The sequence below is a fragment of the Corvus moneduloides genome, chromosome 1, assembly GCF_009650955.1.
Source record: "Corvus moneduloides isolate bCorMon1 chromosome 1, bCorMon1.pri, whole genome shotgun sequence".
Taxonomy (NCBI): domain Eukaryota; kingdom Metazoa; phylum Chordata; class Aves; order Passeriformes; family Corvidae; genus Corvus; species Corvus moneduloides.
In genome coordinates this window covers 20789973-20817666 of record NC_045476.1, presented here as the reverse complement: position 1 = coordinate 20817666, position 27694 = coordinate 20789973, and the positions used below count along the sequence as shown (strand labels likewise).

At 36.9% G+C, this 27694-nt stretch overlaps 1 protein-coding gene across 1 annotated transcript in view; it reads right to left on the bottom strand.

Moving 5' to 3' along the window:
- Nucleotides 1-27694, bottom strand: part of PIP4K2A (phosphatidylinositol-5-phosphate 4-kinase type 2 alpha) — a 113489-nt gene that overhangs the window by 19912 nt on the left and 65883 nt on the right. The window contains exons 4-5 of the mRNA XM_032101360.1: nt 13309-13461; nt 1409-1555 (exon numbers count right to left, since the gene is read on the bottom strand). Coding sequence (XP_031957251.1) covers nt 1409-1555; nt 13309-13461 — 300 coding nt within the window. The remainder of the gene's footprint in view (nt 1-1408; nt 1556-13308; nt 13462-27694) is intronic.

Below are 27694 nucleotides of genomic sequence, written 5' to 3'. Positions count from 1 at the left end.
CTTTGAAATCCTATGCTGATCTGTGGTCTTTTTTTCTCATATCTACAGAGGTAGAGACTTGCGCTACAAAGCGAGTTCTAAGCTGGTGTCAAAAATATTCCTGTACAAAAAAGGACTCTGAATCTACAACTGCAGATGCCATAGCAAAGAATATCAAGAAAAAGTAATTTATAATATATGCAGTGTCATTATAAATCTGTTCAGTGAAGGAGTTTGTCTTGAGGAATATGATATTGATGTTAAATTAGAATTGCATGAGAAGTTAAAGCAATGCTGTCCAGCTGGACAAACTGAATAGAGTACAGAAGCATTCACAGAGGTAAATAACAGCAAGAGCTGTTGACACCAATGTTAAGAACATACTGTATATAATTACTGTTTCTTTCTGTTGTGCTTTCATGCCCTTTTTAATGCATCTGGGCGTTGTGATGATCTAAATCACAGTTCTCTCAAATTAAAAGAAACAACTTTCTCTGATAACAACTGCTGCCAATAATACTAAATATCAGAAAGTAAATTGTTGACAATCTGGAAATCAGTTCTTATAAATCAAGTTCAGTCAACTATCCAAGCAATTGCTAAGGAGACTTGACAGTAGAAAAGGATGGTGCACTACATATCATTATAAATCTCTTAATATAGAATGATAAATGAACATCTTAAACCAAGCTTGCAGATGCACTTAGTGGTTCAGCACATAGAAATGAAATGTATTAGAAAGAAGTAGGTTTCTAAGGGGATATTTTACCAAGGAAATTAAAATACAATCCCTTAGGTAGAAAGACTAAGACTACATTTTGGGTATTTGTTGTAAGCACTGTATATTAACTACTGTCAAAATTACAATGAGCAGATAAAGCTTCTGAAACAAAACTAAAACAGATCTTATGATAAAAGCAGATGTTTTGGTTTTTTAAAGACTCTTCTCCTTTTCACTTGAATTATTTTTAAAAAATAACATAAATTATTAAGCTTTTGCAATAGTGATGTACTTTGTTAGTAGCATTTATTGGCTTAAATGATGCTATTTAGTTGTTTTATAAAAGCCCTCTGTAGAATCAACTGTGGCTTTCCATAATGTTGATAAAAACCTATAAGAAGCAGAATTATCATTGTACTAGTGTGAAGGTTTTACCTTTAACCACTAGCAACATTTAGCAAACCTATTGGGCTAAACTGCTGTCCTTAAAAATGCACAAAACAAATAAATTTGTATAATGTCTATGAAACCATCCTTTAGTTTTGATAAACCTAGGTGTAGAATTAAATCAGTTATGCTGGCTCTTGCATAACACAATTTTAAATTAATTAAAATTCTGAGCAATATTCAAGCATCAGCATAATCTAACATTTATAGTAAAGATTTTCAGCTACTTTGTCAGTTATTTAATCAGCAGTTATTTCTCACCTTTAAATCATATTTTCTATAAACAGATAAACGATGGCTGAACACATTTCTTGTAACAACCATATATACTTCAACTCCATCAACAGTAAGCCGGTACATGCCCAAAAACTGGGGAAGAAGTGTATTCCCATGACACTCCACAATAAACTGCAGAATGAAAAGAAAACACAGAAATGAGGATTGACATATATTATATAAATCTATGTTTAGATTTTAGACATAAAATACCACGAAACAACACATTTATTTGCTGAGCATCTGTGTGGTGACAAACCTTCAAAAAAATTATGCAAAACCAAACCCCTTCATCAGGAAGTTATTCTGCTTTTAGGCCAGTTTTTAAAAATGAAAATCTTGAACTGCTTAACTTGTAACTCTTGACTTCCACAGACAATCTCACAGAAAGAGGAGACTCCATTTGACAGACCTTTTAACTCTTATGTTAACACAAAAAGCAAACCTAAGCAGATAGAATATTTGGTACTTATGTCAAAACCCAAATATTTTTTTTTAATATCACACTGCTGTAATTTGTACTGTGTTGTCCCAGACCATATTTAAATTGTATGTTTCTCCATTCTCAGTATTTGTTTATTATGATGAACATTTATGGTGTTGTCACCAGCATGGGGTATTATTTATTATCACCAGCTTTCTGCTAGTTCCTATGCGGTGGTTGCATTTCAGGGTCAATAGAGCTGAGCAATGAAGTGCAAATTCCCTGTATTTTTTTTATTTACAAATCCTTATATTTCCTTAAGGTCACTATATTCCATTACAAATGGGCTATTAACCTTGAAAAAATTTGCCACCTGCAACCTGCTTTTTTTTTTCTAATCACTTGCCTTACAAGTAATTGTTCTATTAGAAAGACCACTGGAGGAAGCAGAAAAAGAGGACACTCACTGATGATGAGAACTATTGAAGGATGAATTTTAATTCCCAGAATAAAAATGCCCATACTATATTAATCCTACTCAACCACATTCACTTATGTATTTTGTGGAACCAAGGAAAAGTTAAGCCACAATGATGCAAACCAGAAAAGGACTCGCCAGCTTTCCTTTCTGTTAGTACCAAGTCTCAAATAGAGGAACTTGGAGAAAATGTAAAAATTCAAGGCCCAAATAGGAAACATGAAATCTAGCCAACAGTCAGCTTTTAAATTTTCATTGAATACTGAAGCTGCTGTTTCTTTTGTGCCAAAGTGACCCAGTTATTAGAAACACAGAAGCATTTTAGAAGCATTTAGAAAAAGTTAACTGAAGAAGCCATTTGAATTGTTTAACAAAGGCAGGTAGTATTTGGTAACAAATACTGTATGTAACAAAGCTCTCGGAATCCTGGAGATTTTGCAATTTTGGGTTCCTCTGCTAATTCTAAGGAATTTTTCTCACTAACTTTAAATGGGAATCTGCACATATCACAGACAGACTTTTTAATTGGCAAAATAAAAATAGAAAGACTTAAGAGTCCTGAAACAATCCTGTCCACCAAGAAACAAAGGAAATGAACAACACAGAAACTGTTGACTGTGAATTGAACCTAATTTTGATTGACACATGAGCCCTGTTGAATCTTGCTGGCACATTTTGGGCTGTAACTCTCCTTTCTGTCTGCACTGGAGCTGCACTGGAGCTGTACTGGAGGTTCAAGCCCTGAAGCAGAGAACAAAGTCATGATGTAGTTGTGCCACTTCACAGCAAAGCACATCTAAGCTCAAACTGCCTCTGAATAGGCAAAATATCTTAAGGCGCTGTAGAGACTCAGTGAATACAAATCAGAATCTTAGGAAGGGAGTATGATTGTAATGCCCCAAAATGCAAACAAAAGCTTGGCAGTAAAAGGCCACAAAAGCAATGTCAGTCGTAAGCGGTGGGCAAAGATTGATCAGTTAGCACCTGATAAGATTTCTGTATTTAAAAGATACGGAAGTTTTAAGTTGGAGTTCTCAAATTGGAAGATTTTCAGTCATAGGGCTGTTAACAACATCATAAAACAGTTATAATACATTACAGGATACACAGCTTATTTTGACCATCATTTCTGTTAAAGATCCAATCATTAAAGTACTAATCCACACTAGCAAAAATACATTGATTTTTTTTATAAACATCAAGTACTTGGCATATATCCTAAATGTAAATACTTTTATAAAGCTTTATAAAAAGTAGGAAGGGTTGTTTCTACAAAAATATTTACTGACTTCTACTTGAAGATGATTATGTTCTACAAGAATGATGAAAATGAATCTAGCTTCTAACAAGAGTTTAGTGTCATAGAATTCATAGCTACTCAACTCTTTAATGGACCCAGCCATTCCTAATCTTACAGCTTTTAACTACAGAATTTGAATTAAAATAAATACTATTGTTCCAATTTTCCATATGAGGATCTGAGATGCAGAACCTTTATCTGAAATCATACAGAGAGTTTGTGCCATGTGAAGGAATGCCAGCTAGGCATCTTGAGTACCAGACTAGTAACCCCCTGCCCTTCCTCTCAGCTGTGACTGCCAAGTATTGACACTTAAACCACCCCTTCAACCCTAGCTGCTGCTAACGCTCAGATTTTAACCTTTCTGGTCCTGAGTGTACCCATCTGTAAAACGGCAATGCCATTAACAGAACATGAGCAACACACCTACTGTAATATCAGAAAATAAATTATTTGGTTAGCAGTACATAACCCCCTCCCAGACTGTTCTGTATTATGCAATGAGGACAAAAAGGCCACTAATGAGAGTTGCCTCAGTACTATTTTTAAGTTAGGGTTTGCCATTTGCTAGCACTGTTGTTTCATTTTCATTGTGTGCAAACAAAACCTTCTGAAAGGGCAGTGTTACCAGAATGCAACACAAGACATGAAAAGCTCTGCTAGTACCACTCCTCTTGATAAAAAGGGACATGGCCGTGTTCTTGCAGACTTCTAAGAGACCCTCTCAAAGCAGGCCAGGTACTGCACAGTTGTTTCCTATTTGCTGCTGACTGGGGACACTTGTGCCATTGCAATTTAAAGAAAAGCCTCTAAAATTATTTCAGTGCTTCCTATGACAGTATTTCTTATCCTGATGGGGGGACAAAGGAAAGAGGGAGGAATGCCACTTGCTTTCAGCATCTACAAGGTTGGTCTAGAACTTCCTACCTTTGAAACTATCAATCCCCCATATCTGCATCACAGAGGAGGCAAAACGTGTCATCTGTTTGGGTGGGAGTCCAGCAGGACTTGCACTGGTGACTGTGGTTGGCAGATTTTCAATTTGTCCATCTTGATATAAAGAAGTGGCAATTTAGTCACCTCAAGGTGCTTTTTAGGAATGATTTCCTGAAGTTTCCCACTCACAGCTGGAAAAAAAGTGAGCCTAGAAAATAAGCCAGTACATGCTTAACAGGACCGCTAAATTTCAGTGAAAGAAAAAGACCTTCACTCCTTTAATTTTTTCTGAAAAGAACGTTTAAACAATTGTACTAAGCAGACTTGCTAAATAAAACTGTAATACTCAGCTAATACATTTAAAAAGTCTTTATATGCAGTAACAAAATCCATCTTTTTTTAAATGAGTGTTGTAATAAACACCCCATAATTTTTTTTATTAATTCAGACAATTTTCATGTTTGTGCACAGCACGAGGACAATATTATCATTAACATAGTAAAGTAACATCAGCATATTGACATGTTTTATCAGCTGTGCAGCACAGGTTTCAAATAAGGAAATTTCTGAGCTCTCTTGAACCCCATGCTTCAAGTTGAAAATTAGGAAGAAATTCTTTATGACCCTATTTTCTCATTAATTTTTGTATAAATACAGTTTCAAGATTCCTTAGTAAGAATGAAATTTTTCCTATCTCATTAGCTTCTTCTTTCCGTATGGCAATGCTAGTAAGGTACATAAAAAGATAACATAATGCATACCATTTATTGGCAAAGAAGTTATACTACTTTTGGCTCTTTTTGGAAAAACAGTAAAATTTCTGTTTCTACCATTTCTCCTCCTCCACTTGGAGATCATCTGTGGAATGATTTGACATCAGTGAAGGTTAAATCTGAATTATATCTATCTTTGTTCTGTGTGAAAAGTCAACATTCCTATTTCTCACAGCCCTATTTTGCAAACATTAATTCAGAAATATACAACATGCTCATTCTCTGTTACCCCTTTATATATTATTTTCACAATTTTCTGTATCATGATTAAGGCAATTGTGCTTGAATTATCAAATGCTTTTACATGCTATACATGCACCTAGATACTTCCATTAAAGAAACTGAATAGCAAGTTACATAAAGATTTAAAACCATTTTGGACATTGTGCAGGCCTAGACACTGATAGTAATTTTTGCACTCAACTTTTTCTTTTATATCCTCTTGTCTGCAATCAGAAATATCCTTCACCAATATATTTTGTGCACAAACATTGGTATGTGGAATCACTCCCCTCCAAAAGGATTGAGAATTTGTTAAGAGTTATAAATATTCCACTTATTGCCATTTTCCTGTACCCTAATAACTGAATATTATGCATTGGGTACTTATGTGATAGGTATTGCAAGGATTAATTAGCCAAACTACATCACACACCAGAAAGTTACAGATTTTCAAGGCGTATAAAGCTGTTTTCTTCAAGTAAGCCATGTAAGAAAGTAATTTAATTTGAAGAAATATTCAATAAATATACAGGTTTTTATATACAAGCTCTGTGATTCACAGCCTTACACTTCACATTGTTTCAGACATGGCCAGTTGTTTTTACTTCGAAGTGCAGTGTAATCTCAATGTTACCACCACAGGTGACTATCCAGGGTGCAGATCTGTTACCAGGAACATTATACTTGTTATTGATGCAATTGAGTCACTGTGTGGACTAATCTCTTCTGAAAAGTGCTGTGCACAGCAGCAATAGCTTATATATACAAAACCCAATAAATACATAGAAAACATGGTGAGGCCTGGTGAAACCCAGGCCTCAACAGAGCCAGTGCAGCCAAGTCCATTCTGCCATTTTGCGTAGTTATTTACCTATGAAATGTTGCATCTTTCAGGGAAGACTTTCAATGTGTTTTTTGGTTACAGTTCCAGTCTGTGTGGTCTCTTTGCATATCACCCCTCTGCAATTCCATCTGACAACCACTCTAATGAGTTTCTCATTTTCGGGGTCATGTCTTCTATGGGAAGAGTGGGCCTCATGGATGCAAGTGAAATGTAGACTGCTTGGATGAGAACACATACATTCTCATCTCTACTTTTTCTGCTTCTCCTGTTTTTTCAGATCAAAGATGCTTTACAAGTCAGTTATCTTTGCACAGGGCAGAGGATGTGTGTTGTGCTGCCTCTTGATTCTTACAAGAACTGCTGAAAGGCTTTTTTCAACTGCATTTCTTTGCAAACTTCCCAAAAATCTTCATCTCTTACTATTTCAGGACATACAGAGTCAGGGTCACCATTACATGGCATATATCCTTCTTCATTCATGTTTGTGTTTAAATAACCTTACATTATAGTGCCTTGCTTTGCCTTTTAACCTTTTCCCTTTTTTGTGATGCATATGGATGCAATTCATGAAGCAAAAGCAGGGATGGGGATTGGGAGGAAGCCACTGAACCTGTGCAAGCATTGATGTGGAGGGAGGATGATACAAACTTAAATGTAGTTCTGCTTCAGCAACCTACCAGCTTGAGCAGCCCATGCCAGTGCAAATTCCTAGGCACCTAGTCCCCACTTTCTTTTCTGGGATATTCTCCAGCCTATGTTGGCACCAATTCTTTGACAAAATTGTTTGTAGTCTACTATGTTTTTCTGTTTCAATATTTATCTATTTATGATTTTAATTTTTCTCCTATGTTCCACACAACAATCTTCTGCTGTTCCTTGTTTCCTGTGCAGCCCTGAACTCTGTTCTTGGTACAATTTCCTCTATTTTCACCTGATTGCCTACATTTTCCCCCCTTTCATTTGCTTTCCTGTTTCTTTCATATTTTTTTCCCCTCCAGCAGCTAAGGTCATATTTTTCTGCTTTTGTTTTGTTTTGTATGCTGCCATTTCCCCTTTTTTGCTCATTCTATTCTTTCCTTCCATTCACTTCCCCATCACTCCACTGTTTGCTGCCTTTAGTAAATGGGCAGTCCCTCTCCTTTACCACTATTCACTATTTCTGCTGTTGCCAGGGAGACAGGCAGTGCAATAGGTGTCAGTTCTGCATACAATTACCTGCGCAGGGAAGAGAACTGTGCCACCAACAGGAACAGCTGCCTATAGAAAACCTAAAGGCTACCTGCACTCATGAGGAGCTTTATGCTGAAGGTTTGTACGCTAACAATTCCCTCTTGTTCATCTGCTTTGAGAAGGCATCTCTTTTCTTTACTAAAGTTACTTGGGTGTCAGCGCTGAGGAATAAGTCATCCCTTTTGAAGTAATTTTAATGAAAAAGAAAGAAAGGGTTTAAAAGGTGTTGGTTTATCCAAGACACTAAAACTGCTTTCATTTATTTTTAAAAATTTCTATCCTGCCTATCATCTGTTCTCAAAGAGCACAGTACTCCTCTTTTAGACCAATTTACACCAATTTAAGATTTAAAACAAGTTTATGTCACTGGAAAGGGCAGGATGTCTTGATTCTGACATTTCAGATACTATAAAATCTACCTTCAGAATTTTACTCAACTGTTACTGATTTCTGCCTTTGAAAATAATATTTGTACTTTAGAAAATACCTACGAATACAGTAACATATACAATACATATTTTATATAAATTTATAAATTTTTTGCACCTGACAATATATGCAAAAGAAACAGATAAACATAACTTGAATATATGATGAAATAGAAAGTTTTCCTTTAGGAAGAAGCAGGCTATTACCCATTCCTTAAACAGGGTGAAATCCTGACAATACACTTATCACAGATGACTTCGCTGAACTCGCCCTTAACAATGTCAAGGGGAGCAGTAGGTTTAACTCCATTTTTCTGGTCCATGCTCTTGGGGTCAGGATCCTAGGTTAAAAACAAAATCGCACTAGATTTGGAGGTATTTCCAATGAATATTTGATTTTGCTCTCAAGTACTATTTAATATAAACATGCTTGATTAATTCACACAATTTTAAATGGCCCAACTAAATCTGTGAGCCCATACAGCAATAGTTTTCCTAATACTTGAAAATCTGACCCATTTGAGCATATCAATGCTTCTACTGCCTTTGATAAGTAAATGACATTCAGCTGAGTAACACCTAAGAGTGATGAGAAGAGTTCTACTAATAACTGACAACATACCAATAACACAAGCAGCCCAAACTGATTGCAAATTATCATTAAAATGTGACTAAAAGGAGTATTTCAAACTATGTATCAAAAAATATTACTGTAGTTAGAACCTGACTAGCATGGAGATTCACTTAAGAACCTAGCATGTCACATATGTATTTGTATTTACCATAACACTTCAAAACCTAACTCTAGGACATTTTGTCTTACAAATGTAGATAGAAGGCTGATCCATGCATGATGGACTTTATAGTCTAGTCATAAACCACAGGATGCTTTGCTGCTTTAAACATGGAGAAAGGCATTATTCCTCCTATTTGCTTAGTGGTTTGTTTTGCTTTTTTTCCCTTTTAACTTTGGGAAAGAAAATAATTATCTTTAGTGTTTCTACTCAATACTAAAAGTGTCAGACTCATCTGATGAGTTGACAGAAAGAGTCAGTGTTTAGACTGAAGTGTTCATCATCTGTCTGAGGTCGTGGGCCTGACTGCCACTAAAAAAAGGCATCATAAACAGGGAAATGAACTAATGCAACTCATCATTTTGGATAGCAAGTATAATTTACAATTGTCAAGATTATTATTTACAATTCAACAATTTTAAGTTGCAATCACTATGTATACATATGTGCTATTTCTATAACTTCTCCTGACACTTCTTCAAGCCCAGCTCACTTTCAGTTATTTACACATTTCTACCATGTAGCCCTAGGCTTGGAAATTATCTTTGATCAGATCGTCTTTGATGATTTAAAAATACCAATCTAGACTTGGGATTTTTAAACTTACAAGTGTCTACAGGCCATGAACTATTCCCACTCCTTTTCTAATCTCCTACATACACAGACTGTATAACTACAACCTCGGTTCCTCCGAGCTCCAAAGAGCTGACAGGTTATTATTACACCTTCACACAGATGGAGAGGGGAAGGACTAAAAGAACTGGATGGGCTTGGGAACTGTACCTCTCCATGATCTCCAGTTACTGATAAAATAACCTTTATTTCTACTTGCCAGTGGCAGTCTACATGTCTTTATCTAACCCTCTGGTGACTTGACAAAAAAAATAACTAGTACTTGGAATTAGATTTTGGAAAAGCTGCTGTGCTACATTTCTCTGCCAATCACACAAACACCCAGATGCTTCATTGGTAGCTCTGTAGTTCAAAAAGGTGCAAGGAAAACAACAGCTTTTTTTGCAAATGCCAGGATGAAAACTGTTTTGGTGAATGAAGGACACATCCAGTCTCACACTTCCGCCTTGTGATGGTCCCCTCTCCAGCATCCTTAGTTTCAAGATAGATGTCTCCTTTGGTGTTTACTGTTAAGCAGTTCAAGCTGTCTTGGAAAATATTTGATAAGGCTTGTTTGGTCCCTAAGCAAGGACAAAGGTTCTTTCAAGGTCTAGAATGATTCTATCGGCCTGGTCCTATTAGCCTTAATAAGGAAACAGGTGAGTAAATATGATGGTTTAAATGAAACTTACACAGTTTCAGCCTGGGGAAGAAACCTGGAATGAATTTGCAGAGGGGAAAAAACAAAACCTGAAAGATCATCTGTCATAAATGGCATGAATTTCACTCACATTTATGTCAGAAGTAATAGAAGATAATTACTGCCTTCTTGGGCAGGTGAAAGAGGGTGCAAGATAATGAAAGTTTACAAGCCACTGTTCTTAATGGACAGATGATCTAACTTCAGTTCCTTTGGGGGAACAAGGGAGAAAAAGCCTAAAATTCACATGGATCACCTCTCTAGACTTCATGCACCTGAAAAAGGCTGTTTTTTCCAGGATGATCCTTGTACTACATAATTGGGTCTGCACACTCCCTTTCTCAGAAGGCCAAACCTTTCAAATACAGCTCTGCTCTCAAAGCAGACTGGCACAGGGTATGCTGCAGAGGCATGCTTCCAGAAGTTCCAAACCATTTCCAATCACACTAGGGCTGTGAAACACACTTAGCTCGGCCAGGAATTTTCACATATGTGGTGAGTGCTGCTGGCAATCAGTGAACTGAAATTGGAGAAAAGCTAGCTATCAGACTTTTCCCTAAAAATCCCATATTTGGTACTCTAGTGTGCTATTATTAACAATCAAGAAAGATACTGGACAGTAAGGTATGAAAATCAATAGAAGGAACTTGACACTTCCTCTATTGGTGGAAAACAGGATGCCAAAATGAAACTGAACTCACGAGAACTTGTTTTATTAACAAAGATTTCTACACGAGTACCAGTGCAGCATCTGAAAAGTCTTGTACTACTGCAACTGTGCCATCCTACAGAACCACAGAGTTACATCCACACCAGTGAAATAGACAGGGTCTTGGCTTGTCTTCAGGCATCAGTTCCAGCTGGAATGGAATAACTCACATCTAAATTATAAAGCTCCCCTCTAAAAAAAGGATGCTTATATTCAAACTCCTAAGTAGAAATATTAACTCACCTTAATTAACGCCTTTGTTCTTGCCCAGAATTATTTGGGAGATAGTGAACTGGCCCAAATCAAAAACACAGTAGGGACCATTAATGAGCTCAAGTGCCAGTGGATGGTGTCTGACATTGCATTGTTTGCTAGCAGAAAGGTAGGCTAAGGCCAGTCTGTGTGGGACAACTTGGTCAAGGGAATTATTAATACCTTCCCACCAGGATAATGGGGGTTTTCTAGACTTTGAAAAGCAAGTGAAGATAAGTTTCACACGCCTGAAAAACATCTAGAGAAATGGGAGGACAAACTGCTGTATCTAGTGATCCCAAGCATTCAATTTCCAGCAGCAACACAGAGGACACTGTGTTAGCTGTCATTACAGCTCGTGGATTTAATGTAGGTCTTGTTCAGTACATTGCTGAATATACTGAAATGAATTTATTTCAATAAAAAGTCCAGCTATTGAACTGTCTTTGTACTTAAGTGCTTCTGTACTTACAGTTTTGTACAGTGCTTTCAAGTTCCGAGACACGAAGAAATACAAGTTGTGTCTTTATGAATCTCTTGGAGGCACCAATGAGAGCTTTTTTACATGAAAGATTTTCCAGTATAAAGTGAAATTAGGTGCCTGGTAGAGGTAAATTTCAGATCATTTTTCCTTGTAACCTAGCCTAATATGAACTCTGATGTTGGAAAGCATTAATGACAAAAGATTCCAAATTATTAAGTTAATTCATGTTAGCACTGTCTTCATTGATAGTCTTGAAAGATTACTGTTTTGAAAAGCAAAACGACTTTTCAGCTGGATTGAGTCTCAAAATCTGTATCATTAATAGCAGCTTCTAATGCCAAACATGAAACAGACTAAAACTTTGATTCTGCTGTACAGCTTCACAGATCAAACCCTTTCAGCTCAAAACTAAAATGATAAGTTTGAAAACTCACTTTAAAAAAAAAACCCAAAATACTATTAGATAATGGTTTAAAAATTTCTTTGGTAAAACTGTCATTAGAAGATGTCTTAAGAATATTTCTGAGAGTAATATTTCTTCACATTAGAAAAAACATATGATGGTCCTACATGTTATTTAAACAGAAGAACACCACAGGAAGAGAGAAGAGTTCACATCTAACTTCCTTGAAGGCTTCTCAAGGTACTCTGGACTTGGAAGGCCTTCAGAGATCTGACTTGGAGATTTATAAAGATGGGTGGCAATACCTTCAGTTCCAAGCACCCTGAAAGAATGCTTCGGCCTCTCGCTTCAGAAGTTAAAAATGGTTTTACAAAAGTAATGTATTAAAAAGAACCTACTACAAACAAGAACATTGCAGAACAAAAAATAAACCACCTAAACAACAATAAAAAAGCCCAACCTCAAAAGTCCTTAAGTCTTTACCTGGAATTCCAACTCACAGAAAGGAGAAGGAAGATGGAAAGAGGGACTAAACCCCCTTCCTATTATGTAGCATATTTTAGGTGATTTTTTAGAGGCTTTTCTGACTTCTCCAGCTTTAGAACTTATTCAAACATGTAGGACTAAGAAAACTAGCACTGATTTTATTAAGGCTTTCTGTAATTCCCAGGTTCTGCTCTCCTCTGTGCCAACCAGACAAACTATACACCAGCACAGTATGGCAGCTATCAAGGCTGATTTGAGGGATCTCCACTGTTCATTTTTAACTTTACTGTTGTGTATGAAAATTCACATTATCAAAACCAATTTTTTTAATAGTAGGAATTTTACATTAATCATATCCAATTTTAATTTCTTATATAATACAACTTTATTCCTTTGAAATCTGTTGTGAAACACACAACATTCACTGACCATATTAGAAAGAAGAGGTCACCTGCAGCATTTATACACATGTACACAGATATCTCCAAGCAAGCCCAGAATAAAGTACCTTCAGGCCTGGGAGTCCACTAGCCAAAAGAAAGACCACCTTCTTAGTAAGGCAAAGGACCTCACAGCCTCCAAGTTATCTTTATCATGTAGACATATCTTTTTATGAAACGCTAGTGCAGATATTTAGAAAAGTCCATCCTTGTGAATTACAGACATACAATAAATTGCTGATGCAAACAGGAAAAAGTCTGAAGTGATTCTTTTTCCATAATTATTAATTTAAAACTTTTAAGACTAAAAGAGATTGGCATTATAATATTTAAGACGACATCCCACACCTTGGTAGAGTTCATATATTACCTGATGGTACTTCTTCAGTATGTTGTGCATTTCTGCTACATCTTCACTTGTTATAGTTTTGATGATATATCTTTTGTCGTAAGATGTATGAAAGCGGGCACCACTGCGTGCTTGGGAATCATTGGCAAGGGGTGCACTTCTTGTCAATGAATTCTGTCAATTGATTTAAAGCAAAAAAAGCATCACGTCAGACAAAAGTATGTAACTTTTAATTAGAGCAAATATAAACAATTTACATTTAATTAAAAATATTTTTCAATACATAAGCACCAAGCTGAATTCCACAAAGCATGTATTCACAGACTACATTATCTTGAGAAAACACTTCAAAAATATTCTGACAAGAAAAGCATATTTGAGGAGGAAGGTATTGCTCATCAGTGGTTCAAAACTCATTCTCAACATTTAATGAGAATTTACTGGACTTTGATACGTATGCATTACCAGCTTTTGGGAATACAACATACACTAACTAAAAATCCAGAAGGAACACTGCGTTACACCACAATAATTATAAATAGAGGATTCATCCATAATTACAGTTTCACTTTAAAACTAGGAGGATTTGCTCTTGAAACAGTGTACATAACCAAGATCTGTTACATAACCAAGACCACAGTTACATTTCTGAGTTCTAGCACCAGAGCTATTCCAGTGATTTCATATATAGAGTTAAGCAAATAGTATTGTACAATACCTCCTTTTGTAAAATAGACCTACCTCCATACTGTCTCAAGAGGGGAAAATTAATTAATGACTGTATAGCATTTAGAAGAAAAACTGCCAGAGATTAGGAACTATTTTTAGAGTGAAGTTTAAAATTACTGGCGCTTGAACAGAAGCAGGAGAAGCCCTCTGCTTTTTTCAGAGAATAAGTAGTATTCAGGTAACATTTCTTTATCTTTATAAAAACAAACAAAAAAATCAGGCTAAGTATAACAACTTGTTTTTGCCTGGAAACATCTTTCTTTACCAGTAAGAACTTACGCCAATTGTTATCTACTTGAATTGCACTTAAAAATAAAAATAAGCAGCAACACACATGAGAAAACAACCATGTTCTTGGACCCCTCGTGTATTTCCATAAATATGGACATACTCTGAAAAGGTTAAACAAGTTAATTATAGACTACTGGAACACTTCTATGTTTATAAAACAAACTTGCAGTAACCATCTGGTATATCCCTACTCACAGCAGAAAACCCCAGCTCCTCCTATCGTCCCTCATTGTACCATGCTGCACAAACAGCTCTTGCTAAACTGAAATACACCTCCCCTCTTTCCACATTCACACAGCATAATGTTCTCCTTGCTAGGTGAAAAGCCATTTTATTTTTAAAGATAATTTAAATAAAATTTTATATATAAATGCAAACATTGCAGATTCCTAAACAGCAAAAGTTCAGCTCCAACAGTTACAGAATTAATGTTTGTGTGGTGTGGTAAGGCACCATGAACTAAGTCACAAAACAGATTTACACTGGAAGAATAATGATGCTTTGAGAGAGTAATTACCAATACATTTCATTTACCACACTCAGGTACCAAGCCAACACAATTTTATTTTTGTAAGACCTATATTTTATTTGGAAGTTTTAACCATTGTTAAACCTGTTCACACACTCTATGGACTTCAGCAGGAGCTGGACATGCAGATTCAACCCCTGCGACAGAAGGTCAGTAATTATTATAAAGTAATAACCTCAACCAAGAAGTTTGGGCAACTATAGCCCCCAGTTTAAGAAGACACTTGAACACATACAATTATGTCTCTGTATTTTGGAGATCCATTGATTTCAACAGGCCTTCAAGCATTGCTAAATTTATCCCAACTGCGGGGTGCTTTCTGAAATCAATTTAACATGAAATAAAACCATTTTCCCACAAGGTTACCGAGTTCAGCAGAAATACTCAGGAGTAGCAGGAATAACAGTAAATCACCTAAAAGCACACAGCTCTACAAGGGCTTATTAGAATGAAAACCTTAATTATGACATGTAGGAGAAATAAATCTTTTGCTCTTCTTCCTGTGTATTTCTAGGCTTGTACAATGAACTAGAATAATTACTAACATCTATGATAAAAACTGACATCTTTCTCCATTATTCTCTCTATTCACTAGTGAAAGAAAGGATGGGGGTGCTTCCCTAAGGTTTATAAATCAACAATTTTCCTAGACTAATCAGAACAGAGCTTTAAGGACACCACTGCAGACACTGCAGTTCCTTCTCTGCACTGGCTTTTGGACAGCAAAACATTTTAACAGATGTAAGTCCTGATACACCATCACCTCACATGATATTGAAGACAGTAGAGAATTTAAGTATTACAGCAGTTTTCTTTGCCTGTTTTCAGATGTTTTCTGTTGAAATTAATTTCCCGCCACTTCACCACTGAAAAGTTTTTATGTACTGAAGTCTATTCAAGGGAACAAGTATCATAAACCAATTAAATTTTCTTAATGCTACACTTGATACCAGTACTCCATTAATTTTCAAATTGAATTGTGGAGTTAGTGGTAGAAACCCTTTCTTAATGCTCTACAGTCAGAACTCAGTTTCTTTTCCAGGCCTATATTTAATAGTTCAAGATGAAGAGCTGATAATAGAAGTTAAAAACCAAAAAAAGAGGATAAATTCAGTTGCCTTCATCACAAATTGGAAATACAATGTAATATAATAATTATTTTTAATTTTTAAAACAGTGAATGCATGGGTAACCATTAGTGTATGTAGTGAATTAAACTACTGCTAAGTTATTAGGCTATAATTCAGTTAGTAATAAGAAAGGCTACTAAGTAATTACTTGTTATTGTTCTCAGCATAAAAGGGTATGTTATTCTGAGGTTAACTATTGCAATAAAGCAGCAACCACAGTCTTCTGAATGTATTTTTCCCACAGAACTTTAGTCTTCAAACTCTAATCCAAATAATATAAACCTTGAAAGCAATTAACCTGGCAAGAGATTTACGTTATTTAGCTATAAAAAGCTACAAAAGAGGGTATTGGCTAGTCTGCCACTGAACATCTGAAGGAGGAGAAGGCGGCAAATGTGAAGGACCTGAACTCAAAGTTTCAAATACTCTTAAGGTGTATTTTAATATGCTTCATGAAAACATTTTCATATTTAAGTGAAATACAGGCCTGGGCTGTACTGGGTATGAAAGAGATGCCAGTTGACTGGACATTAGAAAACATGATGCCCATCTGCAAGAAGATCCAGGGAACTACAGGCCTGTCAGTCTGACCTCGGTGCCAGGGAAGGTCATGGAGCAGATCCTCTTGAGTGGCACCACATGGCACGTGCAGGACAACCAGGGGATGAGGCCCAGTCAGCAGAGGTTTGTGAAAGGTCCTGCTTGACTGACCTGATCTTCTGAGACAGGGTGACCTTCTTAGTGGATGAGTGAAAGGCTGTGGATGTGCCTACCTGGACTTCAGGAAACCCTCTGACATCAATTCCCACAGCATCTCCAGCTCAAGGCTTGGCTGGATGGGTATAAAACTGTCAGGAAGCCAGGCCCAGAGGGTGTTGGTGAATGGAGTTACATCCAGCTGGTGCCCGGTCACCAGTGCTGTTCCCCAGGGCTTGGTGCTGGGACCAGTTCTGTTTAATATCTTCATCAGTGATCCAGATGGGGGGATCAAGGGCACCCTCAGTCAGTTTGCAGACACACTGAGCTGGGTGGGAGTGTTCATCTGCTGGAGGGCAGGAAGGCTCTGCACGGGGATCTGGACAGGCTGGATTGATGGGGAGAGGCCAGAGCTCTGAGGTTCAACAAGGCCAAGTGCCTGTGCCTGCCCTTGGGTCACAACAACCCCTGCAGTGCTACAGGCTGGGGACAGAGTGGATGGAAAGATGCAAGCTGGAAAAGGACCTGGGGGTGCTGGTCAACAGCAGCTGAACATGAGCCAGCGAGTGCCCAGGTGGCCAAGAGGCCAATGGCATCCTGGCCTGGATCAGCAACAGTGTGGCCAGCAGGACCAGGGCAGTGATCGGTCCCCTGTACTTGGCACTGGTGAGGCCACACCTCAAATCCTGGGTCCAGTTCTGGGCCCCTCAATTCAGGAAGAGCACTGAGGTGCTGGAAAGAGTCCAAAGAAGGGCAATGGAGCTGGTGAAAGGTCTGGAGCAGAAGTCTGATGAGGAACAGCTGAGGGAGCTGGGGGGGTTTAGCTTGGAGAAAATGAGGCTCAGGGGTGACCATATCGCTTTCTACAACTGCCTGAAAGAAGGCTGCAACCAGGTGGGACTCAGTCTCTTTTCCCAGGTAAAAAGCAATAGGACAAGAGGAAATGTCCTTAAATTGCACCAAGGGAGGTTTAGATTAAGTATTAGGAAATATTTCTCCACCAGAAGAAATTAATAAAGCCGTATTTTAAATCATCTTGAGAAAACCTTGAAAAGACACTGACTTTTTACAGATGCCTGTTTTTCCAGCAGTAGCTTTTTTCCCCTAATGAAAATTTATTCTGCCTGATTGCTAACTATAATGAAAGTCAATTTGCAAATACAACTATCATACCAAAAATGTCACTAACAAGAGAATATAATATATATCTGGATAATGATGTAGCTGCACTTTACTTTTTCTTAATGTTTTAATGGGTTACAAATAGTGATACATTTATTTTTTAGTAGATGGCTACTGTATTATGAGTTATCTATATCAAGATTAATTAAGAATGCACACAGCTATCATTTTACCATGCATATTAATTTGTCAGAATAAACCAACCAACTTTATGCTAAGCAGCATCTTTCCATACATGCACAGATAACCCAAGTGCCCTCTCTACAATACTTTGACTCTAGTAATAAATTAAGATCAGATGTTTAAACATTAAACATGTTTAAATAAAAACAATTAAATAATTAAATCTAATTAAATAACCTCTTTGATACTTTATTTTTACTAACTCCCCACTCTTGCGATAAGTCTCTCAGTACAATGCACTTTTCAGATACAGAATGTAGTTACTTCGAGCTTTAAAAGCATGTGGAACATTGAAGACATTTAATATTACTGTTTTCTGTGTTTTGTTTTGATACGTGCTCAAGTTTGTTAAATAAGCACAGTTTAAAAAGCAGAAAGATAAATCTAATTATATAATATTGTGCAATTACTGGTAATTGCCACTTTGTATTGATAAATACACAGCTAAGTTTTGTATGTAGATTATTTTATTTGTAATGGTTAATTCTCACTTCTGTGAGCAGAGAAAAGTTCAAATTCCTTCTAAAGTAAAGCTTCCAGGTACCTTGCAAAATACCCTGTCTCTCAACTATACTAGTTACATTTGTTCATAGATAGAAATCAGTCTTCAGTAAAATACATCTACTGTTGCCTGGTGATGACAAAAATGAATCTTTAAGTAGAGAGATGACAAGAATTGGCTTGCACTGGTAAATCATCATTAACAAGTAAGATCAGGAAACAGCTTCACTGAAAGGATCAAACTAGGAGATTTTAGGGGCTTCAAAGAGGAAATTATATAGCTCTTTAAATCCACTGTGATTCTTCCCTTTTGATGTAGGTGAAGCTAACTTACTGTTGGACTCAGACTGTTCAGGCATCTCATGGAGCCAAACACTAACAAGTTAATAATACATATATTGGAATTGAAGAGATTCTTCATTAGAAAATGTTTCTTTTGTAAATTAAGGCACAAAACAGCCAAGAAGGTCCCACACTCAAGCCGCTTTGAAGCGCAGCCATTAGAAAACCTATAACCAGGAAGAAATATCAGAAACACCACATGTGGTATCAAATTTCACTTTTAAGTTAGGCTTTAGATATATTCAGGTAAGTAAAAAAGTTTAACTTATTCTGGGGTTATCTTGTGCAAGTTTTTATGTCAATGAAGTTTATCTTAATGCAGACAATAATAAGAAAGTTATGCAGTAGTGCTCATTAGACAGACTAAAGATACCCATTTATTTGAATTGTACTATCCTGTTGTTCAGACAGCTATTGGACACAATGTATAGACTTTTCTCTTACTGTTGAATGCATTTTTTGAGATGATACATGGTAGAACATTCCTGGGATCCAGACAGCTTTTGCCAGAACACAGATAAATTTCAGTGATGATTTGTAAAAAAAGTAAGAAAGATAAGTTGCACTGTAGACATCTGTGCACAAATTCGTTGGAAGCAAAGCTAATTGAACTAAAGAGACTACTGTAGGGCTTTTCCTCTGCTTCCTTGTGTCCAGCAGTAAACTCAGTTAAGAGAGACCCACTGGGATCCCTGGCAGCAGTATCTCCTTCTTAAGTGCAGCATCTCTAGTGGACTAGGAGGAAATAAATAATGAAACTTAAGCATCTCCCTTTTCCAAAAGGAAAATATAAACGGGGTTGAGGGAGGGGGAAAGGAGAGACATGGAGAGAGAGATCATGGCAAATACCAGATTGAATTCCCTCTGGCTCTGCTTCTTAATTAGGGGAAGACTAAGTGGAATATGAACAGATGGGAAAAGAGCCACTCCTCACTTAGTACAGACATATCTATGAGCCACAAAGCGAGAAGAGAGAGGATATTCTTCAGATGGAGACAAAAAATGCCCAACTCTTACCCTCCAAGAGACACAGGTTTGATGATCTAACAACCTTTGTATCATTACTTTCTGCTACGACACAGCACTTCCCTGCCATGCCAGGAGCCAGCAGAGCATGTGTCTAGCTGTACAATGTTGGAGGCACTAACCCCATTAAGTTAATAAAAATCAGCTGCTTATACAATAGCATTAGCGACCTCAAAATTCAAAGAAACAAGGGTCAGACTGCCCTGTCCTCTTCAGATTTTCCCAGCCTTCCCCAACTCTTCCACAGTGTGCCTTGGTTCTCTGGCACAATTAAAACATCTGTCAGCCACGCATACCCTGTTCCACTTAACAGCTTCACTTAGCAACTCACTGCAAGTCTCCTGCTCCGAGTGTGCATGTTCTGCCAATTCCCGATTCACTTCTCATTTTGTGAAGTTTTAATCTTGTGCCTGCTGGTTTTTTGGTCTCAGGAGAAAGAAAAGGTTTTGTACTTTTAAAGTGTGAATACTTTCATGAGGTCACTTAAAGACTACGCTAAATTACTTGTGTAATTACTTATACAACTGAAGACACATTTAACATGCCAAGCTCACAGATACCTCTACTAGATAAATTTCTCCATACATCCCCCTCTTTCCCAAATAATTTACCTCTGACAAGTCACTGGCTGGAAGCTTAAGTGCCCTTACATAAATGAATATAAAAAATATCACCCATACTGCACTGACTAGCAGGCAACTAGAAATATTAATTTGACCTTCAGTGCTGAGAGGCTGCAAATCACAAAGAATTTGTCCCATGCCACAGAATTAATTTCTGATAGAATAATAGAAGTTAAAAAAAAAAGCTTTAAATATAAATTACTAAAAGCTACACCATTTACTAGTACTTAATTTCCCAGAGAGTTCTTGATTAAAAAAAAAAGTTAATCAGCACACCTAAATTACATGTCATAATTTCACCCAATAACAGCATATTCTTTAGCAAATTACCTGAAAGGTTGTTTAATTTCACTATAGACCCACTCTATCTCCTCTTTCCCAAACTTAGCAATTTGCACAGAGTTTTATTTCCTACAATATGTGTTAGGAAAGAAAAAAAGGTTTTTCCACAGGGGCTTTTAGGACCTGATCCACAATTCTTTGACATTTACAGGAACTTCTTCTGGAGATTTTAACAAAATTTCATAAACTAGAATCCAACACAACTGCTACCCATTGGAAGTTATTTCATTTCACCCAGCAGTTCCTAAACTGAACTCCAATCTCTACTTTTGGATTAGGCATGTTCCAGAAAGGCAGTTCTGATTTTTTCCACTTTCAGAAGACCTAGATTCACCACTGTAGATTTTCTAGTATTCAGCCATTTGTGTTGCTGAAAAGGTGAGTCTAATTTTGAATTTTAATTAGTTCCATTTCTGGTGACTCATATTTATTTTTTTTCTTGAAGTACCTAGTATTCTTTTTCTGCAAAGGTACTCACATACTACTTCCTTCTTAACTCTAATCTTTTCAAGTGCAGCAGGTCAGACCCTTTCACTCCCAAGCACATGGCATTCTCTGTCCTTAAATTCCTTTCACACTTTTTCATTATTTTTTCTACATCCAAATTCCACCTTCCTTTTTAAAAGACTGCTAGCATCAAAACTATGCTTATTAGCTTCAGGTATAAAACAAACAGATGTCAAAAAGAAGTTAGTACTCTTTCTGATCTTATTTTTATGCCTTATAATTTATCTACCCTAGGGTGCAGTTTACTCTTTCTAGTCTGAAGGTCCCACCAGTGTTAAATTCTTTTGTCCTCTTTGACCTCTTGTTCCTTCTCAGAGCTACCACCTCCCTGAACACAGCCCTCATCTCTGTAGTTCTGTACTCCTTTTTTATCCATATAAGTATTCATCTCACTGTATTAAAAAGGATCTCATTTGGACAGGCTCAGAATGCCCGGTGATCAAAGTGGATTTTGTACAAAATCTTTGTCTTTATTCCACTTTGACATTTGAATGGATTTTGCATCCTCTCAAGGTTTCACTACATGAAATGTCAATTGCTCGTTGACAATTAAATTTTGACTGTTGTAATTTAATCATCCATTATTTATATAATTTTTGCGGTTTTTTATTACAAAGCTCTGCAATAATTAGAATTTTAAAAATCTAAGACACAAAACATCAAAGCAAATACTTCGTAAGAACCATCCTCAAGAGTCCTTAGAAACCAGCTAAAACACTACCTAATCCTTTATCATTTGGAAGTCTATTGTTATGTTGCACATTGGTCAATACAAATAGCAACTTACTGTAATTAAATAACAGTAATGACATTACTCATGATGTTAGTTATACCAATAGCAGATATCAAAAAAACTAAGCTAATTTCCAGAGAGGCTTTGATTGTTTCTAAGAGTAATAAGTTAAGCTGTTTGGAGCTATTTTTTCCAGTTGAAACTATTTTTGTGAAGAAGACACATGGAGCAAAGCCCCTGAACTACAGGAAGAACTTGTCCCCCTACTCACACCATAACTGCAAGCTATATTTGTAACTGGCAAAGTATTGCCCCCCTCTTCAAACTGCTGGTGAGGCTCTTCTTCGTCTGCCCACTTTGCTTAAAATGTTCACAGCACGAATTTTTATCTCCACAGTGGGAGGCCAAGGATTAGCCCCAGTCTCCAAGAGGGTAGAGAGATTTAAAGGTCAATTTAATTAGCTCATTCTAATCTCTCGCACGCCTAATGTAAATGTCATTGTTTTCTAACTGCTACTTTAGCAGACAAGATTGTATTTTAGAAACTTTGAACATGTGAACTATGTGTTGGATCTAATACAAATACTCTGTGTAACTAATTTTAAAAAGAAGCCTAATAAAAATTGTCATTGAGTCAGAGCTTTACCTAAGAAAAAGGGCAATAGGAAAATTCTGGTGGTAAAGCATAGAGAACTTTAGAACAACAGTAATCTTTCAAACTGACTGGCTTAACAGCTTTTCATTGATTTAAATCTTCCCCATTTCATGATGTCTGGACAAAGGCAAACAACAGTTTCTGGAGCTGTGATCTCATCCAAAAGCTGTGGAAAACTAAAATGAGCTTCACAAGCTCAACGCACCCTAAAGACAAATCAGATCACATCCCAGACTATTTAAGAGTGCCTCTGGGCAAGCTTTGCATGAACAAATAGGCAAAAACAAGTGCACAGATGATGCTCTGTGATGACTGAAATCATAGGTCAGTGGAAAAGCCTGGCAGTGGCTCATCACTGTTGGAGGATGATGTACACACGGTCTGGCTGTTCTTCTGCCGCAGCAGTTACAGTGGTGCTCTCTGGCCCAGGCACAGCTTCTCAACAAGACAAGCCTGGAGCTCCCCCCAGCCTTTTTTAATCTTTTTTACAAGACCTCAGGAATCATGGATATGGAAATTAGATCTGGATTACTGATTACAAAGGACATCAGAGAGACAGTGTCATACAACTGATATAGATGCTCCAAGGTTATTTGCTGTAAATTGAAACAAGCGGCCCACTTCTGAGATGATTTTCAGGACAGTGTTTTGTCAGTGACTTGTAGAGGGAAGAAAGGCAAAGCACTGGTGTTTCAATGTAACAACAGAAGCACCAAACCCAGAGATGTCTGGCTTGTCATACAGGGACAGGTAGGGAAGACCTTTGGGTCTATTTTGTATTCTGGCACTGTGCATTCTCTCCATTAAGCAGGTTCCTATCTGGAAACACTGTTGTGGAAGCATGACCAGGGAACACTGATCTCTGACACTGGAAGGTGTATAAGGAGTCTGGCATGGAGCAAAGCATACCTGACCTACCAGTAACATGCTACAAGCACATTCAGGAGTAACCTTCCCCTGCCTTTGCCAGAAGTATGGACAATTTTGCATTATGACTTTCTGTCAGCTCATAAGCATGGCTCTCAAAAGGCATATGGTGAATATCATGGGAGCGCCAAAAGATGAGAACAGGATACCACTGGTCTTGTGGTGCACGCAGCAGAAATATAGAGCTTCTCCTACGATCTTGCCAAGATGTGGATGTACACACCCAAACACCTATGAACCTTTTTTTTATAAGAAAACTGTATTCAGGGAGTGATTGCTATGGTGAAAGATGTGAAAAACTTTGACAGAGAAAGGAAAAACAAGAACTTTTTCTTTTTTGCATTGAGCTATCCTTCCAAGAGAAAGGTTATGGGTTCCTTAACATTTTTGAATAAGAGTTAATGAATAAAACATGAGGGTCTTTCCTAAATCAAGTTATCCTATTGAGACCATAGATATGGATTTGGAGCTGTCAGCTTAAGGCATACACTTGCTTTGGGAAGAGTTAGGGCTCCTTTTCTGGGAGTCTTTTCCCTTCAGCCCTGCAAAGCTTGGCTTGATGCCTTCCTTTCAATAGCTGTGTCTGTAAGAACTTGGGGAGCACCTATCAGTTTGTTCTTTTGATGTTGCCAGCACATGCTAAATTACTGTTTTCTAGTTTGAATGCCTGGTTGTGAATGACACTCAGTTTAGGCAAGGAACAGCTGAAAGCAAGGCAAATTAAATGTTTTCTAGGGAAAACTGAGAGAAACCACAAGTTAGAATTTCTGTTGTCATATGTACTAAGGTTAAGTTCCACCACCTCTAAATTATTATTTGGGCTGACATGGCACCAAGTATTAGAACATTGGATTTAGATTGCAAAGGTCATTTTTTATGTGCTGGAAAGACTACAAACAGCACAGTTTTTGTTACTACGGCTGGTTCAACAATTTACTACCACCACTTTCTATATCCATGTCAAGCAAGATGGCAGCAGTTCTGAATGTCTTGGTGTCAATGTCCATTTGGGATCCACAAACTGAATACTCTGCTACAGGAATCTCATCTAACAGATAAGCCCAAGAACTTTTCATGCACTGACAGACTTACCATGCTTAAAATAAAATTACTAGCACTGGTATTTTCTTTACAAGACAGTTGTTGCTCCAATGATTTTTAATGCACTTTATTGAATTAACTGAAGAGATTGTCTCAGGAATAAGCTCCAGCTCCTAACATAGTTGTTGCTGACCTTGCTGTCTGTAGTTTGATGCTAGAGGTGGCTTGTTCTTTCCCAAAGCAAGGGCCAAGAAATAAAAGCATGAATTTCAGTGCAGAAGCACCAGCTGAGAGCTCTGATTAATATTTGTTCGTCTGAAGAATCATCTTGGATTGCAAAGTAGTTTTTAAGTTCTCAAGATGATGGTTTTAGGACTGGGTAAGTCATGTAAAATGAGCCAAAAATATTTAGAGATTGGTAAGAATTTTGATGATCTGAAGCTTAGATACCTCAAAAGAAAATTATATTGAAGGCTGACATCTTAAAAACAAGCCTAGAATTCGCATTGTTTTCCTGATGCCTTGTTATGAGTCCGGACTACAAATCCTTCTGCATAGAGAGCTCTGGGAGATTTTGAAAAGTCTCCTTAACAGCTTTATCAGAAGAAGTGAAAGATACTGAGTTCATATGGTTTGTTTTTAGGGAAATTGCTTAAAAGCAGGAATTGTCATTATTATTTTAGATTTCAATATTTTCTATGGAAAAATGCTTAGAGAAATATCAAGCATAAGTAAATTAAAAAGAACTTACAGACCCATCTGCTAAAAGTTCTTTATGAATTCTTTGTACTGTACAGAGAATCTCTACAAACTGCTCCTGCAGACATGAAAAGTCAGGTCTGAGCCTGTCTCCTATTACACTGAGTACTAAAACTTCAAGGGAAGTCAGTTGTGCTCTCCCTCATCCCCAGTAGAAGGCTCATTAGGTACCCTGGGACATTGGTGCCCTCTGGTATGAGCAATTGTGCTTTATTGGGCAAGAACCCAGTCTTCCTCTTTTGCCTAGCAGAATCCAGATGTAGGATTCAGCAATAACTTTAAGCAAGAACAGATGTGTTGGAACATAGTAAAAAAAGTTTCCCTTCCCAGAGCAACAGCAGTGGAAGCATTTGTAACAGTAGTAGATCCTATTTTTCTACAGATTGTTGGGGGGGTGTTAGGTGAGCTGCCTGTCTGCTAATCTCTTATAATTTTGCAGTTTACAGAAGCTAATCCTCTAATTCTTCTAATAGAACTCTACTCATGGATTTTCTAAGCTAAAAAAATTATGTCAACTGAGTTGAAAAGAAACCCTAAATAAAAACAGCTATCCCATTAATTGGAGGGGGTAGGGGGGAGAAATCTTTTGTAGAATAACTTTTACAATGTCTAAAGCTGAGGGGGAATGCAGAAATTAAAATTAATTTAGTGCTGTAGTGAGGGACTTTACAGTATGTGTTTTCTAATAAATTTTTTTCTTTTCTACTAGAAATAGTTAATGCTCTCAAGTATTGTCCTGTGAATTTTAGACGGATTTTTTCAATTAAACAAGAAAACACTAACAAAAATACATAATTTACCCTACCAAGGCAAAATTGGTCATTACTTAATGCTCTGGCTCTTGGAATTATTTTGGCACTTAAAAAAGGTATCTTCAATCAGAGATCCATATATACTTTTCTTGTAACATCCAACAGTACAAAGCAAAACAATAGTCTCTTTTCCTTTGATAATTTATAGTCTTTGTAAATGGGTAAGATGGTTTCAAAGTTCTTCCATCATTTAAATGCAATTTTAATTCATACTGACTAATCATCACTTGTGTTCCCCTTTTTAAGAAAAAACAGCCAGACCAGTTTTTAATTTGATGCTGTAACAGTTTTAGAAGTTTTTTTTATATAAGAATAAAATTCCGTAACATAGATTAAAGACTTAGTTTATCATAACAAGTTTCTACAGGCAATCTTTGAATAAGACTCAAAGTTTCATTAACTTCATGCTATATTTTCTACACTGCTGTCCATAATAAAGCATGAATCACAAGGAAGTCCACACTCAGTATTAGCAGCCATGTATGTATCTCCATGAAACTTCAATCCCAGTTCAGTACTAAATATCTCTTGGAGATGCCCAACTAGCTATGAAAGATAGAGAGATGCAGGACAGATTATCAAAAACATCTCAAAAAAGGGAGCTGGTTTGTGTCATGTGAAGGAAGGGAGTTCATCCCAGGAACTCTAATTGCCATTGCTAGAAATGGCTTCCTGTAAGGCATGAACCATATACAATTTAAGGAATTCCTTTGACTGTAAAGTCAAGACGACTTGCAGGAAAAACATGTACTTTGGAGATTTAAATCTCTCTTCAGAGAGAAAAGGAGGTCTCTGTAAGTCAAGTCCCATATTTTAATTACTCCACATGCGAACTAAGTCTATGGGTTAAGCAGTCCACAAAACTACTACAGAATGAGAAACACAATGTAAAGAATTCAAATTAGTATAGCTGACTACTTAGAGCATACTCTACCAATTTTTTTCATGAGGTAGGTTTTTGGGTTTTTTTAGTGTTTACTCATAAGGAAAGACTATTTGCCCTCTGGAACAACTCATCAAGGATATCAGCAGAACACTCTGAAAACAAAGGCATTTAAAAAGAATGTTCTTTGAGACTGTGACTGATGTGTCTGACTAATGAACAAGGTAATTGAGTTTATTTATCTTAACCAATCCTTTCTGGCTCAATAATAGGAATGACATTGTTCACAATTGACTAGGACTCCATTCCTGAAAACCATTATATAAGAAAAACTATCCAGAGAAAGTAACTTAATATTTCTTCCATAAGCTTACCTTCACTTCTACACTGCAAAGAACTTTTCAATTTCAGGTTTGATTCTGAGTATAAGACAATCATTTTAACCAATAATAATTGGGATAACTTCCTTGAAGATAAAGATTATCTGAAAATAAGTACATATACTGAAACTCCTTT